The sequence below is a fragment of the Bison bison genome, unplaced genomic scaffold (genome assembly GCF_000754665.1).
Source record: "Bison bison bison isolate TAMUID 2011002044 unplaced genomic scaffold, Bison_UMD1.0 scf7180017864461, whole genome shotgun sequence".
Lineage (NCBI taxonomy): Eukaryota > Metazoa > Chordata > Mammalia > Artiodactyla > Bovidae > Bison > Bison bison.
The window spans coordinates 5213217-5231297 of NW_011495023.1; the positions used below are offsets into that span (position 1 = coordinate 5213217).

An 18081-nucleotide genomic window follows, 5' to 3' on the forward strand; every position below is an offset into this window, starting at 1 on the left:
TTGTTAGCCATCTGTATGTCTTCTTTGGAGAAATGTCTAGTTCTTTGGCCCATTTTTTGATTGGGTCATTTATTTTTCTGGAATTGAGCTGTAGGAGTTGCTTGTATATTTTTGAGATTAGTTGTTTGTCAGTTGCTTCATTTGCTATTATTTTCTCCCATTCTGAAAGCTGTCTTTTCACCATGCTTATAGTTTCCTTTGTTGTGCAGAAGCTTTTAAGTTTAATTAGGTCCCATTTGTTTATTTTTGCTTTTATTTCCAATATTCTGGGAGATGGGTCATAGAGGATCCTGCTGTGATGTATGTTGGAGAGTGTTTTGCCTATGTTCTCCTCTAGGAGTTTTATAGTTTCTGGTTTTACGTTTAGATCTTTGATCCATTTTGACTTTATTTTTGTGTATGGTGTTAGAAAGTGCTCTAGTTTCATTCTTTTACAAGTGGTTGACCAATTTTCCCAGCACCACTTGTTAAAGAGATTGTCTTTAATTGTATATTCTTGCCTCCTTTGTCAAAGATAAGGTGTCCGTATGTGCGTGGATTTATCTCTGGGCTTTCTGGTTTGTTCCATTGATCTATATGATTTGTATTTCTTAAGTGTTTGTTAGACATCTTTCCATGGGCCTTTCTGGTTATTTACATGTTTTCTTTGGAGAAATGTCTATTCAGATTGTTGACACAATGTTTAATTGGGATATGCATCTTTTTTTTTTAAGTATTTATTTGTTTTGGCCATGCCATGTGGCATGCGCAGGATCTTAGTTCCCTGACCAGAAATCAAACCTGTGGCCTCCGCGGTGGAAGCATGGGGTCTTAACCACTGGACCACCAGAGCCCACCACTTTGAGCCCTTTATGTATTCTGGGTATAAGTCCCTATGAGATATGTAACTTGTCAGTATTCTTTTCTGTGGCATTTTTTACTTGATGGTATCATTTGCAGGATGAAATTTTTTAGATTTGGAAAATACCAGTTTATTATTTCTTTGGTTGCCTCTTCTTTTGGTGTTGTATCTAAGAAAACATTATTCAGCACTAAGTCATGAAGAATCTGTTTGGGTTACTTTTATATGTCATATGAGTAATGTGTCCAGCTTAATTTTTTGCGTGTAGAGAAGAATTTTTAAGGTAACAGTTTTGTAGAGCTGTTTCTGTCAGTTTTTTAGTGTTCCTCTGGCAATTTCAATATATTTCCTTACCTTTTAATAGTCTTTATTTTAAAAATATTTATTTGGCCCTGTCAGATCTCAGTTGCATTATTTGGAATCTTTCATTGTGGCACGCAGGTGCTAGAGTGTGGGCTCAGTAGTTGCAGTGCTTGGGTTTAGTTGCTCCATGGCATTTGCGATCTTACTTCCCCCATCAGGGGTGGAACCCATGTCCCGTGCATTGCATGGAGGATTCTTTTTTTTTTTTTTAATTGAAGGATAATTGTGTTACAGAATTGTGTTGGTTTTTGAGGTACATCAGCATGAATCAGCCATAGGTATACGTATGTTCCCTCCCTCTTGAACCTCCTTCCCACCCCATCCCACCCCTCTAGGTTGTTAGAGCCCTGGTTTGAGTTCCCTGAGTCATACAGCAAATTCCCACTGGCTATCTGTTTTACATATGTTAGTGTATATAGTTTCATGCTACCCTCTCCATTCGTTCCACCCTCTCCTACCCCTGAACCTGCCCCATGGCCACACGTCTGTTCTCTATGTCTGCATCTCCATTGCTGCACTGTAGAAAGGCTCATCAGTATCATGTTTCTAGATTCCATATATATGTGTTAATATCTTTCTGACTGACTTCATTCTGTATGTAGAAGGTAGATTCTTAACCACTGGACCCACCAGGGAAATCCCCAGTCTACTTAGTATATGTACATTTAGTATTGTATCACTTTTTGTAAAGCATAGAAATCTTACATAACTAGAGATTCTTTCACATCACATCACCTCTGTCCATTATCACTTACACTGTTGTCTTATGTATTAGATCTGCTTGTTACGAACCACAGAAGACAGTATTACAGTTTTTGCTTTCAATAATCATATGTACTTTTAAGAATTTAAGATCTAAAAGTCTGTTTTATTTACCCAAATGTTTATCATTTATGGTGCTCTTCTTTGCTTCCTGAAGATGTATGTTTTTCATCTAGTACCATTTCCCTTCATTCTGAAGAATTTCTTTTAGCCTTTATTGTAGTCTGTATTCTCATGGTGAATTCTGTTTGCTCTTTCTTACCTAAAAATATCTATTTCACCTTCATTTTGGAGGACATCTTAGTTAGAATTCTGGATTAACAGTTCTTTTTCTTCAAGCATTTTGATGATGTCTGTCTTACTATTTTGGCTTCCATTCTGTCTTACTACTTTGGCTTCTCATTGGAAATGAGAGATCAGGTATTACTTCAGTTATGGTTTCCCTGTGTTTGATGTGTCATTTTCTCTTGGCTGCTTCTTTAAGACTTTTGCTTGCTTTTTAGCAAGCCATTTTGCTTGTTTGGGGTTCACTGTGCTTCTTGAATCCATAAATTTGTCTTCTAATAGTGGAAATTTTCATCCATTATTTTTCAAACTTTTCTTTGCTGCCATATTCTCGTATTTGTACACCCCCACATCCTGCCACCTCCCGGTTCCAGGCCTTCAATTATACATGTTCAGTTCAGTTCAGACACTCAGTCATGTCCAACTCTTTGCAGCCCCATGGACTGCAGCATGCTAGGCTTCCCTGTCCATCACCAACTTCCGGAGCTTGCTCAAACTCATGTCCATTGAGTCGGTGATGCCATCCAACTGTCTCATCCTCTGTCGTCCCCTTCTCCTTCCTCCTTCAATCTTTCCCAGCATCAGGGTCTTTTCCAACGAGTCCGTTCTTCACATCAGGTAGCCAAAGTATTGGAGCTTCAGCATCAGTCCTTCCAGTGAATATTCAGGACTGATTTCCTTTAGGATTGACTGGTTTGATTTCTTTGCAGTCCCAGTGACTCTCAGGAGTCTTCTCCAACACCGCAGTTCAAAAGCATCAATTCTTTGGTGCTCAGCTTTCTTTATAGTCCAACTCTCACATTCATACACGACTACTGGAAAAACCATAGCTTTGACTATATGGACCTTTGTCGGCAAAGTAATGTGTCTGCTTTTTAATGTGCTCTCTAGGTTGGTCATAGCTTTTCTTCCAAGGAGCAAGCGTCTTTTTAAATTTCATGGCTGCAGTCACCATCTGCAGTGATTTTGGAGCCTCCCAAAATAAAGTCTGTCACTGTTTCCATTGTTTCCCCATTTATTTGTCATGAAGTGATGGGACCAGATGCCACGATCTTAGTTTTCTGAATGTTGAGTTTTGAGCCAACTTTTTCACGCTCCTCTTTCACTTTTACCAAGAGGCTCTTTACTTGTTCTTCGCTTTCTGCCATAAGTGTATCTGAGGTTATTGATATTTCTCCTGGCAATCTTGATTCCAGCTTTTGCTTCATCCAGCCCGGCATTTTGCATGATGTACTCTGCATGTAAGTTAAATAAGCAGGGTGACAATATACACTTCTTGACGTACTCCTTTTCCTATTTGGAACCAGTCTGTTGTTCCGTATTCAGTTCTAACTGTTGTTTCTTGACCTGCATATAGATTTCTCAGGAGGCAGGTCAGGTGGTCTGGAATCCCATCTCTTGAAGAATTTTCCAGCTTGTTGTGATCCACACAGTCATTGGCTTTGGCATAGTCAATAAAGCAGAAGTATATGTTTTTCTGGAACTCTCTTGCTTTTTCTATGATCCATCGGATGTTGACAGTTTGATCTCTGGTTCCTCTGCCTTTTCTAAATCCAGCTTGAACATCTGGAAGTTCTTGGTTCATGTACTGTTGAAGCCCGGCTTGGAGAATTTTGAGCATTGCTTGACTAGCGTGTGAGATGAGTGAAATTGTGTGGTCGTTTGAACATCTTTGGCATTGCCTTTCTTTGGGTTGGGAATGAAAACTGACTTATCCCAGTCCTGTGGCCACTTCTGAATTTTCCAAATTTGCTGGCATATTGAGTGCAGCACTTTCACAGATTTCATCTTTTAGGATTTGAAGTAGCTCAACTGGAATTCCATCACCTCCACTAGCTTTGTTCATAGTGATGCTTCCTAAGGCCCACTTGATTTCACATTCCAGGATGTCTGGCTCTAGGTCAGTGATCACACCATGGTGGTTATCTGGGTCATGAAGTCTTTTTTGCATAGTTCTTCTGTGGATTCTTGCCACCTCTTCTTAATATCTACTGCTTCTGTTACGTCTGTACCATTTTTATCCTTTATTGTGCCCATCTTTGCATGAAATATTCCCTTGGTATTATACATGTTAGGCTTCTTGTTACTGTTCATTAGATCTCTGAGGCTCTTCATATTTTCACTGTTTTCTCTTTTTCAGATAGATTCTATCTATTGATAAAGTAACTTCAGGTTCTTTGATTCTTGCCTTTGTCATCTTGATTCTGCTGTTAAGCCCATCCAATGAATTTTTCACTTCATGTTTTATATTTTTAAGTTTCAGAATTTTTATTTAGTTCAGTAGTTGTTTTTCTTCTGTTGAGATCTTATGTTTCTTTTACTCTAGGTATATTTTCACTTATCTCATAGAACTTAGTTATACTAGCTATTACTGTAAAGCCTGATTCCAATGGCTAGGTCATTTTAGGATTGACTTTCATTGATTGCCTTTTATCTTGGGTATGATCAACCAGTTTTCTGATTCTTCATAGATTAGATAATTTGAATTGTTTGCTAGACCTTGTTATTTGTGGGAAGTCTGATTCTATTAAAAATCATTTTGAAGAAATTGATACTGTTTTTATCAGGCACTTGAGTTGGTTGGACTTAAGCTGCCTACTAAATATTTTGAGCAATTGCTTGAATTTCGTTTCATTTCTTTTTTTCCTTAACTGGATTCTAGCCTGCCCCTTACATGGAGTGGTTGGCCCAAGGTCACTGGGAGATTTGGGCAGATTCTATACGTAAAAATTCAGGGACTCTGCTCCTGGTTCTCTCCTCTTCTGGATTCAGATGTCACTTTCCTGAACTTCTGGTTCTTCACATATTAAGACTGCAGGAGCCACTACAGGCTGACTGTGGCTTGTCTTCAGATTAAAAGTCCCAGAAAAGGGGGAACTCTTCTTTTGCTGGTCCCTTCCCAATTTTGACCTCTGGTGGGAAACCAGCATCTATCTGACTGCTTATCCTGTGTAAGGGTTTGTCTCTTATAAACTTTTTTTTTTTCTTATAAACTTACTTAGGCATTTTAGAAGTAGAAATTTATTTTATCATGGATTTAAAAACATTTGGTATCTTTGAATTTATTGCAGTTTTTATCTCTTATAGCATTAAGTGATTTCATCTTTGGACAGCAGGATCCTCTTTAGGTTGCTTCAGATAGGTCCTTTTGACAGGACTAAAGCAATCTTTTACAACTTCCTTGCTATTTAATAGAACATTGTATTTAGGGCATACTTGACCTAGACCTGGAACCATCCACTTCTCTCAGGAGTCCTGGTTGCTTCAGGAAATGCTATTTGGAGACCCCAGCCTGGGAGATAGGCGTGTTTATTTCTACTATGGTAGTAATGAATCTTTCTAAAACACAAGAAAATAGGTTAATTTATATTTATTTTTTATCTTTTGCTTAAATGAAGAAATAATGATGGTAAATGTTTTATCCAACAAAAAATGTTTCATGCCATAATTACATCTTTCATATAATACGAGAAAGATCAAACTTGAAACTTGAATTTATCCTTCTTATATAGCCTGTGGTTTTTTTTTGGTTGCAGTTATAGTCTTACTGCTTTTTGTAGATATAATGAATGGTGTTCACAATCTGAGTAATCCAGCTGAATGGATAGTTATATAGTTACAGCTTCCTAAAGGTCAGTATTTTGGGTGAACTTGATTTAGTGAAGTATAGTGAGTTTTATACTTTGGGAAAAAAGCTAATTTAAAGTAGAAAAAGTATTTGGAAGTTGATGCCTACATTATAAAGATGCAAAGTAGCTGTATGCTTTCTTACTACACTACATTAAGTAAAATAGAAACAACCATCTTATATAATTTCTGTGTGTTTGGACCATTTCAATTAAAACGTTCTTCTCCCTCATCCCCCTTGGTAAAATGTGAGATTGTGGAAACCAAAAAATAAAACTAAAACTAAAATCATCTGTGTACCAGGATTTACTTGTGTATTTTAACAGTTCAGTTCAGTCGCTCAGTCATGTCCGACTCTCTGTGACCCCATGAACCGCAGCATGCCAGGCCTCCCTGTCCATCACCAACACCTGGAGTTCACTCAGACTCATGTCCATCGAGTCGGTGATGCCATCCAGCCATCTCATCCTCTGCTGTCCCCTTCTCCTCCTGCCCCCAATCCCTCCCAGCATCAGAGTCTTTTCCAATGAGTCAGCTCTTCGCATGAGGTGGCCAAAGTATTGGAGTTCCAGCTTTAGCATCAGTCCTTCCATTGAACACCCAGGACTGATCTCCTTCAGGATGGACTGGTTGGATCTCCTTGCAGTCCAAGGGACTCTCAAGAGTCTTCTCCAACACCACAGTTCAAAAGCATCAATTCTTGGGTGCTCAGCTTTCTTTATAGTCCGACTCTCACATCTGTACCTGACCACTGGAAAAACCATAGCCTTGACTAGACGGACCTTTGTTGGCAAAGTAGTGTCTCTGCTTTTGAATATGCTATCTAGGTTGGTTATAACTTTCCTTCCAAGGAGGAAGCATCTTTTAATTTCATGGCTGCAGTCACCATCTGCAGTGATTTTGGAGCCCCAAAAATAAAGTCTGACACTTTCCACTGTTTCCCCGTCTATTTCCCATGAAGTGATGGGACCAGATGCCATGATCTTCGTTTTCTGACTGTTGAGCTTTAAGCCAACTTTTTCACTCTCCTCTTTCACTTTCATCAAGAGGCTCTTTAGTTCTTCACTTTCTGCCATAAGGGTGGTGTCATCTGCATATCTGAGGTTATTGATATTTCTCCTGGCAATCTTGATTCTAGCTTGTGCTTCTTCCAGCCCAGCGTTTTAACAGTACCTCTCACTAAATAAGAATACGTCTGTGGAATTCTAGTAGTAACATGTATAGCTGTAGCCTACTGTGTGAAACTTTGAGGTTGGATGGGTTTACTGTAAGATCTAGAATTTCTGTTTTCCTGAATCTGATCCTTTTTTCTTGAACGTAGGGTGAAGTCTCTAACTATAACTTAACCTTTTTTTTTCTTACTATCATTTTTTCTCTCAAGTCTCATATATATCTGTTTTTACCTTTTTTGGGAAGATATAATAGTATTTTATTTATTAGCATGTAGTTTTCTCTTAGAGTTTTCTTCTCTGCATTTTGTTTTTTTTTTGGTCACTCCATGGGGCATGTGGGACCTTAGTTTCCCAGCCAAGGATTGAACTGTGCCCCCTGAATGGTGGGTATAATCTTAACCACCGGACTGCCAGGGAGGTCTTTTCTCTGCATTTTTAAACTGACTTAAAATCTTTGTGAATATAACATTAGCTTCCTCACTGTTACACAGTTTAAATAAAAGTTTTATAGTTATAAACAGCCATATAAAGTATTTTTGTGCATATATCTTTTCATGTCTTGAGATTAAAGCATATAAATAATATAAAGATCATTAAGATATGGTACTTAATAATGGGTATTTTTATTATATTTCCTTTGACTCTGGAAGTGAATTAATTGAATCAGTATTTTTCTTGAAGCATATCGCTAAATTGTTCTCCAAAAGAATTAGATTATAGTGCCATCAACAGTATATAAAAATAAATGTTCACTGCACTTTGAACATTACGGATTATTTTTTAAGAAAAGATTTACTAACTTAAGTGGGCAAAAACGCCTATTCTATGTGACTTTTATATTCATATTTATTTGGATATAAGTAAGGTTAAATGGTTTTTCATAAATTAGCTACATCTACTTTTTATTAGATTGAAGTACAGTCAATTTACAATGTGTTAGTTTCAAGTGTATATAGAAAGATGATTAAGTTACACTCACACACATTTGCATATGTGTGTGGTCTGTTTCAGATTCTTTTCCATTATAGATTACTGCAGGGTATTGAGTAATAGATCCCTGTGCTATACAGTAGGTCCTTTTTGTTTACCTGTTTTATATATAGTGGTATGTATATGTTAATCCCAAAGTCCTAATTTATCCTCCTCACATCCCCTTTGGTAACTTAAGTTTTTCTCCTAAATGTTTGAGAGTCTATTTCTGTTTTGTAAATAAGTTCAATTGTATCATTTTTTTAAGATTGTACATATAAGTGATACCATATGATAATTGATTTCTGACTTTTTTCATTTAGTATGATCATCTCTAGGACAACCATCCATGTTGCTGCAGATGGCATTATTTCATGCTTTTTAATGGCTAATATTTCATGTATATATACGTGCACACACGCACGCACACACCCCTACATACACACACACCACATCTTTTATATCCATTTCTCTATTGATGGGCATTTAGGTTGCTTATTGGAGGTGATGGAATTCCAGTTGAACTATTTCAAATCCCGAAAGATAATGCTGTGAAAGTGCTGCACTCAATATGCCAGCAAATTTGGAAAACTCAGCAGTGGCCACAGGACTGGAAAAGGTCAGTTTTCATTCCAATCCCAAAGAAAGGCAATGCCAAAGAATGCTCAAACTACCGCACAGTGCACTCATCTCACACGCTAGTAAAGTAATGCTTAAAATTCTCCAAGCCAGGCTTCAGCAATATGTGAACCGTGAACTTGCAGATGTTCAAGCTGGTTTTCGAAGAGGCAGAGGAACCAGAGATCAAATTGCCAACATCCGCTGGATCATAGAAAAAGCAAGAGAGTTCCAGAAAAACATCTATTTCTACTTTATTGACTATGCCAAAGTCTTTGACTGTGTGGATGACAATCAACTGTGGAAAATTATGAAAGAGATGGGAATACCAGACCACCTGACCTGCCTCTTGAGAAATCTGTATGCAGGTCAGGAAGCAACAGTTAGAACTGGACATGGAACAACAGACTGGTTCCAAATAGGAAAAGGAGTACGTCAAGGCTGTATATTGTCACCCTGCTTAATTAACTTCTATGCAGAGTACATCTTGAGAAACGCTGGCCTGGAAGAAGCACAAGCTAGAATCAAGATTGCTGGGAGAAATATCAGTAACCTCATATATGCAGATGACACACCCTTATGGCAGAAAGTGAAGAAGAACTAAAAAGCCTCTTGATGAAAGTGAAAGAGGAGAGTGAAAAAGTTGGCTTAAAGCTCAACATTCAGAAAACTAAGATCATGGCATCTGGTCCCATTACTTCATGGGAAATAGATGGGGAAACAGTGGAAACAGTGTCAGACTTTATTTTTGTGGGCTCCAAAATCACTGCAGATGGTGCCTGCAGCCATGAAATTAAAAGACACTTACTCCTCGGAAGGAAAGTTATAACCAACCTAGATAGCAAATTATTCAGAAGCAGAGACATTACTTTGCCAACAAAGGTCCATCTAGTCAAGGCTGTGGTTTTTCCAGTGGTCATGTATGGATGTGAGAGTTGAACTATAGAGAAAGCTGAGCGCCCAAGAATTGATGCTTTTGAACTGTGGTGTTGGAGAAGACTCTTGAGAGTCCCTTGGACTGCAAGGAGATCCAACCAGTCCATCCTGAAGGAGATCAGTCCTGGGTGTTCATTGGAATGACTGATGCTGAAGGTGAAACGCCAATACTTTGGCCACCGGATGTGAAGAGCCAACTCATTTGAAAAGACCTTGATGCTGGGAAAGATTGAGGGCAGGAGGAGAAGGGATCCACAGAGGATGAGATGGTTGGATGGCATCACCGACTCAATGGACATGGGATTGGGTCCACTCCGGGAGTTGGTGATGGACAGTGAGGCCTGGCGTGCTGCGGTTCGTGGGGTCGCAAAGAGTCAGACACGACTGAACGACTGAATTGAACTAAACTGATCTGATACCTTGGCTGTTGTAAATAGTACTGCTATTTATATTGCATTGGGGTGCATGTATGTTTTTGAGTTTTTTCTCTGGATATATATAGTCAGTAGTGGGATTGCTGGGTCATTTAGTGGCTCTATTTTTAGTTTTTTTGGGAACCTCTGTTCTGTTTTCCATAATGGCTACACCAGTTTACATTCATACAAGTAGTGTAGGAGGGTTCCTTTTTCTCCATACCCTCTCCAGGCAGCTTGTATTATTTGTAGGCTTAAAAAAACCAACAAACCTTATTAGAGGGCTGCTTTCTTGTTATGGTGTGCCGGCTTCTCATTGCGGAGGCTTCTCTCGTCACAGAGCACGTGCAGAGCGTGTGGGTGCCTGGGCTTCTGCAGTTGCGGCACCTGGGCCTGGTTGCCACATGGCAGTAGAATCTTGCCGGACGAGGGATTGAACCTGTGTCCCCAGCATTGGCTGGCAGATTCTCAATCACTGGACCATCAGGGAAGTCCTGTAGACTTTTTAATGATGGTCATTCTGACTACTGTGAAGCAATACCTCACTGTAATTTTTATTTGTATTTATCTGATAATTAGCAGTATTGACCACCCTTTCCTGTGCCACGTTGCCAGGGATTGAACTGGGAGCCTCGGCACTGAAAGTGTGGAGTCCTAATCACTGGCTCATCAGTGTTGCCTTATTGTTTTTCTGTCTAGGTATCTGTCCATTGATGAAGTGAGGACTTGATATCCCTACCATTATTGTATTACTGTCCGTTTCTCTTTGTCCATTAATATTTACCTTATGTATTCATATGTTCTGGTGTTGGTTGCATATACATTAAAGTTGTTTCATCTTGTTTGATTGACTCTATGACCTTTATGTAATGATCTTTGTCTCTTTTAACAGTCTTTATAGTCTGTTTTGTCTGGTACAAGCATAGCTGAGTTACTTTTGATTTTTCTGTTTGCGTGGAATACTTTTTTCCACCCTCTTTTGTCTGTGTGATACAAGCATAACTACTTTGACTTAATTTTTATTTTTTCATTTGCACTTTTTTCCACCCTCTCATTTTTTCTGTGTGTAATACAAGCATTGCTACTCTGACTTTTGATTTTTCCATTTGCTTAAAATACCTTTTTCCACCCTCTCACTTTGTGTGTGTCTCTATATCTGAAGTGAGTCTCTTGTAGGCAGCATGTATGTGGGTCTTGTTTCCATATCTATTCAGGCAGCCTTTTGGTTGGAGCATTTAGTCTGTTTACATTTAAGGTAATTATTGATATATGTGTTCTTATTGCCATTTTGTTAATTGTTTTGGATTTGTTTTGTTGGTCTTTTCCCCCCATTCTTCTTCCTTTGTTTTCTTGTGATTTGATGGCCTTTTTGGGTTGTGTTTCTGGACTTCCCTGGTGTCTTAGACGTTGAAGAGTCTGCCTGCAATATGGGAGACCTGGGTTAGATCCCTAGGTTGGGAAGATCCCCTGGAGAAGGAAATGGCAACCCTCTCCAGTATTCTTGCCTGGGAAATCCCATGGACAGAGGAACCTGGCAGGCTACAGTCAATGGGGTCGCAGAGTTGGACACGACTGAGTGACTAATACTTCCATACTTCCATACTTTGGGTTATGTTTGGATTCCCTTTTCTTTTTTATGTGTGTTATCTATTACAGATTTTTGGTTTGCAGTTACCTTGAGATTTTGGTATAGTGCTCTGTATATATATAGGATTGTTTTAAGTTGCTGGCCTTTAAATTTCAAGTGCATTTTAAAAAACCTGATTTTGTATTCTCTTCCCATCATGATGACTGTTTCTGATATAATATTTTACATCTAATTGTTTTGTATATGCCTTAACTGCTTCTGGTGGATGTAGATGATTTTACTTCTTTGGTCTTTATCCTCCCTAATCAGCTTGAGTGAGTGAAGTTGCTCAGTTGTGTCCGACTCTCTGTGACTCCATAGACTGTAGTCTACCAGGCTCCTCCCTCCATGGGATTCTCCAGGCAAGAGTACTGGAGTGGGGTGCCATTTCCTTCTCCAGGGGATCTTCCCAACCCAGGGATGGAACAGAGAGGTCTCCTGCATTCCAGGCAAACGCTTTAACCTCTGAGCCACCAGGGAAGCTGTGTACTTATATACTGTTTTATCTTAACTTCCTGCTCTTTATTTTACTTTGTAGCTCATTTATCTTAGGGTATTACATGCTTCAAACTGATAGCTTATGGTGAACGGTGTTGGATTCGTCATCTCTGAAAATTTAGCTTTAATTTAGAAGAAAAATTTAGAAGAAAATTTAGCTTCAGGATCAGGTACCAGGCTTGACCACTCAGGGCTCTTGTGTGGCAGAAGTTTCATTACAGTGTAAAAGGACAGAGAAGGCTAACATAGACATTAGAAGAGAATGGAGAGTGCCCTCGTCTCTAGTTTTAGCAAGGGACCTAGATACTTTTTCAGTTGGTTATTACAGTAAATCAAAGAATGTCTCAAGGTTGTAAAGGTCTTACCAGACCCACTCCCACAATTTACATTTTAAGATAACAGGATTAGTCAGAAGGTTCTTAAGAAGGAGAAACATGTCCTCAAGCAGGATACTTTGTTGTTATATAATACTTAGTACAGAGTTTAAGATGAGTTGTTTTATTGTGTAGTCATCAGCTCTGGGCTTAAAGGAAAAACAACAACAACAAAAAAGGTTTTATGTGACTAAGACTGAGGAATGTAGGGAATAAAACCTTTGTCCTTTTCTCCTCCTTTTGAGCCAGACCCCTTTCTCCTCCTTGGGTACCCTGGACGTCTCATCAACCTACCTAAGAATTGACTCTCAAAACCTCTTTGGAGAGTAAGGAAGGGTACAGATAATAAGTAGTTATATATGACTTTATGACTTCTAGGAATATAGTCTTTATAGTAAGACAGTGCCACAGAAAACTTGGTAATTATTTTTATAATCATTTCAGTCCTCTTGTCAGTAGGGAAAAGAAATGGTAATACTGGCTTGGTGTTTATTTCTGGTTTTAAATTGTGGGAGTGGTAGAGAGAGGGATCCATAATATATTACTGAGTATCATTGTGCTGTGAATGAAAAGAATAATGGGAATAACTAGAGCAGTTCTTGGCCTTCCATAGGCAGGTCAGCACATATGAGATCATAATCTGCTTAAATCAAAATTCTGAATTTGAATTTGCCTCTTTATTTCAGGAGAAACCAGATCCAACTGACTGTGTAATAATCCTGGTTGATTCTACTCAGACAGTAAAGGGATAGAGGCAAATATTAAAAACCGTGCCCAAATACTGTGTTCAGAGGATCTTTTTATTTTTATTAATACAACAAAAAGGAAAAAAGTCTTAACATTTTACTGTTCACTAAATTTTACTTTTTAAAAGTTCTTGTCTGGTACTCTGAGGATGATCACTTATCATAAAGAATTACTTGATCAGGATCTTTCTGAAATATTCTTGGTGGCAACTAAGAGAAAATGCCACTACCACATTTTGAATAGTTTTGAAGTTACAGGGAAGATGTTATACTTTGGTAATCTGAAAAATCTCTTTGTTTCCTCCCCTTTTAATAGAGATGTGAACTGTGTCCTCATAAGGATGGAGCTTTAAAAAGAACAGATAATGGCGGTAAGTGCAGAAAATTTTGAAGAAATTTTTCTTGAGAACTGGAGTGCAGATGTATTTTAAAATATCTGGTAATTCATTTATATCAAAAGTGATGGCCACTCAAATATTTTTTAAACAGTACTGGATATAATGTTTTCATGAATTTTCTTTTTATTGAAACACAAATTTTCTACTTTTTGAACAAACTTGGTATATTTTGTTTTGTGTTTTTAGTGCAGAATGATCCACATACTTCTAATTAAAATTTTGAGTTTATTTTTTTAAATGAATACAATTTCTTATATTAGTTGGGAAAATAAGCCACTTTTTTTTTCTTGGTTAGGGATAAAAATCTATTGTTTTAAATTCCTTTTTCCCTCTTTTGTGTATTGCTAGACAAATGATGTTTCCAATGAATGTTAATTTTGACACCCTGTGGATCTTTGTTGTTTGAATATAAAGAAATTTGATTTCTCTTAAATTTTGGTGTGCTTTCCTAAGGCCCTTTTACATTTCTAGTTTTCATTTCCATTTTTAGTTACCTTTCTCAAAGAAATCCCATGTTTCTTTATAGCTCAGTACCATTCTTATTAAATGTGTAGGCATCAATTTATTCATCTGTGGCATACTATGAAAAGTAACTGATGAATCTCAAAAAGTGGAGATTAAGCCACTGTTCGTATGTACTTCCGTTTTGGGCAGCCAACTCTATGAAGTGTTTTGGCATAGAATAGTGTCATGACATGAGTAAATAAAAGGAAAAAATAGTGTTTTTGGATAGCAATATATCTGTTTAAATTTAATGTTTAGACCGTAAGTCACATTATCCAAAATTTTAAATATTAAAAACCCTCCCTCCTACTGCTGTTCACCATCTACACAGTTTCTATTACTTTTTTGCATACACCAGTAAATATGAGGAGACATATTTTTGTAACTTTAATACAAATGGATTAATAGTAGCATATTCTCTTGCATCTTAAGTTTTTTTCCCTGAACAATTTATCTACTATCAATATAGAGCTTTATTTATTACTGCATGTTATGGAATTAGTCACCTGTTGATGGACTTTCTAATCTTTTGTGTTTTTGACTGCTGCTTGTAGTATATATGTCATTTTGCTTGTATGCAGTGAAATCTGTAGGATTTTATTAATTCTCAGATGTAGAACTGTTGGATCAAACATTTTACAGTTAATTTTGGTAGATATTCCCAAATTATTCTGTTTAGTGGTTGTACCAATTTGTGTTCCCAGCAGTAATGAATGAAAACCTATTCTTTATGTCTTTGGTAATCCGGTAGGTGAAAGTATCTCAGAGCTTGTATTTTGCATTTCTCTTATTATGACTGAATCTGAGCATCTTTTCATGTTTTTAAGAGCAATTCATGTTGTCCCTTCTGTGATCTCTTCATATGCTTTTTCTATTTAGTCGTTGATCTTTCTCTTTTTGATTTGTTGGAGCTTTCGTAGAAGCACTTAATATATTAGGCTTTTTTGATGATTCATTCTTGCTGTTAATCTTTGCTCTTGGGGTTTTTATCTGTACAGAAGGTTTTGATTTTTATTTAGTTGAATTTATTAATCTTATGTGTCATGGCTTCTGATATTTTGAACCATTAGTTAAACAGGCTTTCCCTACTCCAAAGTTATATAGGGAATGCTTTCACATTTTCCTCTTTGTTTTTCGTTTGTTTTTGGCTGCAATGCACAGCATGTGGTGTAGTCTGACCAAGGACTGAATCTGTGCCTCTTGTAGTGGAAATGTGGGAGTTCTAACCACTGGACCACCAGGGGAGTACCTTCTTTAGTATTTTTATGACTTCTTTTTCCTTTCTTTCCTTCTTTCTTTCAGTTCATTTTTCCTTACTGATTTGCAGTGCCATCTGTGTTATAGTCTAAATTTGGTGTGTATTTAAAAGATTCTAAATTCTGTTCCAAAATTATTTTGGAGCATGAAATGCATTTTCCTGTAGAAATGCTAATTGTATTTGCAGTGTGGTTAGCAAAATCCCACAGTGTGCCTGATACATAGTATTAATGATACTGTTCTTTAAGATCTACTACCCATTTTTCCAGGAGCCTGGTGAGCTACAGTCCAAGGGGTCAGACACAACCTAGCAACTAACAGCTATTTTTCATGCTGGAAAATTATGTTCCAAGTTTTAGTTTTCTTTCTCTAGTGATCATGATCAGGAATTTCTCAGTTTTACTTTTGATTTTCTTCATGTCACCTACTCCATAGATCTTTGTTGAAGGTAAGTGTTTTAACATAGATTGGTGTGTGGAAAGTGAGTTATAGGCAAAGGGAGAAGCAAATGATAAAGACCCAGGTGTATCAGGGGTTGGCATTGTAAAGTTTGAATGGTAGGCCTTCTGAGAGGTGGAGCTTCTTTTCCCTTTCCCCTGCTTGTCTTTTCCCTCCCTCCCTCCCCTCGTGCCCCCTCCCCCAGTCTTGACATGCCTTCCTTCCCCACCTTCTCCCTTTGCTTTTCTTCTCCCCCTCCCCCTTTTTAGTTCAAGACTTGGTCCTGATGATTATCAGGAGCCATTGAAGCTGAGGGATAACATGAGTTTTCTGTTTTAGAAAGATCACTCGGACAGCCTTGTGAATGGGTTAGAAGGCTATGAGACAAGACCAACTATAAAAAAGAAAGGTGTAACTGGGTCCTGTGCGCTTTTAACATACTTAAAATCAGTTACATAGGAAGAGATAGAAAAAAAAATTGTAGAGGTAATTCAGTCTGCCATTTTATTGACTGAGGTCTAGCCAAACCTATATGGAAATCTCTTGTGAATGATTTTAAGTTAAGGCTTTCCCAACCATATTTGTCAAAGACAGGAAGTGTACAATTGAGGGGGGCCAGGCAAGAGGCAGTGTCAGCTTATCTATATTCTTGATGAGGAATTTTTAAAATGAGTTGAGGGCCATTGATAGACACTATCTGACAGAACAATGAGAAGAATTGGAATACAGCAGGGTTGTATATTCATAACAATGTACAATATCATGCACTTTCTCTATTGGAGTTAAAAGCTGCTTTTCAAGGATAGTTTTGATTATTCCTATTTTGTGTGAGTTACTCAGTCATGTCTGACTCTTTGCTGCCCCATGGATTGTAGCCTACCAGGCTCCTTTGTTCATGGGATTTTCTGGGCAAGAATACTGAAGTACGTTGCCGTTTCCTTCTCCAGGGGATCTTCCCAACCTAGGGATCGAACCTGAGTCTTCTGCATTGCAGGCAGATTCTTTACCATCTGAGTTCCTATTTTGAGGGCCTATAATTTATACTCTGATGTTGGAATCTACATTCTACAAAGATAGGACTTTGCTTTATTGCAGTGAATCCAAGGGAGAGATACTGAGAAACTGTTTGAGATAGAAGTAGTGGGAGGGTTAAAAATGAGGGAATGGACATGAAAGATACTAAAGTGATTAATTTTTACAGATATATTAAAAATAGTTTTACTGTGGAAAATTTTTAAGCCTACATACAAGTAGAGAGACCTTGGTGTCTAGCTTTAACAATGACCAAGTCATAGCCAGCTACTTCTTTCTACCCTCCCCTATCTGTCTTCTGATGAGTTTAAATTTTGTGAGCATTCTTAACTTAGTTGGATATTTTAAAAATGCACAATATATCATCACACCTAAAAAGAATTAACAAGGACTTCTTTAATCCATGACATATGCATTGTTCAAAATTTATTGATTGTCTCCTGTTTTCTTTTATACTTGTTGAATCAGGATCTCACAAAGGTCCATAAGCTAGATTCAAATAAGGTACATACATTGCAGTATCTGCTATTTCTCTTAGGTCTTTCTGTGGTCTCCTTTTCCCCTCGTTGTCAGTTTGCGTATGGGAAAAAATGCCTGAATCAATTTGCCCTGTATTGTTTGTCCACAGCACACTTTGTTGATTAATCTTAGATGAGTGTGTGTTGTGTGTGTGTGTGTTTTAACATGTCACTTTGTTCCATGTATTTTCTGTGCATTAGTAGACTAAAGTGGACATTGGACTTATGTAGTCATAAACCAAGTAGTGTCAAGGATTGCCTGAGCCATCAGGTAAGAGAGAGAAGCATGTTGATTCTAGCCTCTAGAACTGAGAGTGTGAGAGAATATATTTCTTTTTTCTTTAGCTACCTAATTTGTTGAAATTTTTATTACTGCCCTAGGACACTGGTACACTTGTGTTGAGAATATTTGCATTTATATTCATAAAGTGTATTGGGCTGTTACTTTATTTTCTTATGCTTTTTTGTCTGACCATGGGGCATTTGATACCATACTGGCCTCATAGAATGAGCTAGGAAGTGTTGCCTCTTCAAGTTTTTCAGAAGTTTGAGAAGGATTTGTGTTTATATTTCTTTAAATTTTGGTGGTATTCAATTATGAAGGCATCTGGTACAGGGCTTTTCCTTGTTGGGAGGTTTTTCGTTGTTGATTGAGTCAATCTCTTGTTCTAGATCTATTCAGATTTTCTTTCTTGAGTCATTT

The 18081-nt window shown here is 37.7% G+C and overlaps 1 protein-coding gene across 4 annotated transcripts in view; it reads left to right on the plus strand.

Moving 5' to 3' along the window:
- Nucleotides 1–18081, plus strand: part of MLLT10 (myeloid/lymphoid or mixed-lineage leukemia (trithorax homolog, Drosophila); translocated to, 10) — a 207228-nt gene that overhangs the window by 35490 nt on the left and 153657 nt on the right. For all 4 annotated transcript variants that reach the window (XR_827055.1, XM_010859904.1, XM_010859907.1 and 1 more), the window contains exon 4: nt 13548–13602. Coding sequence is in view for 3 of the 4 variants with exons in the window: in XM_010859904.1 (XP_010858206.1) it covers nt 13548–13602 (55 nt within the window). In the remaining variant the exon portion in view is untranslated. The remainder of the gene's footprint in view (nt 1–13547; nt 13603–18081) is intronic.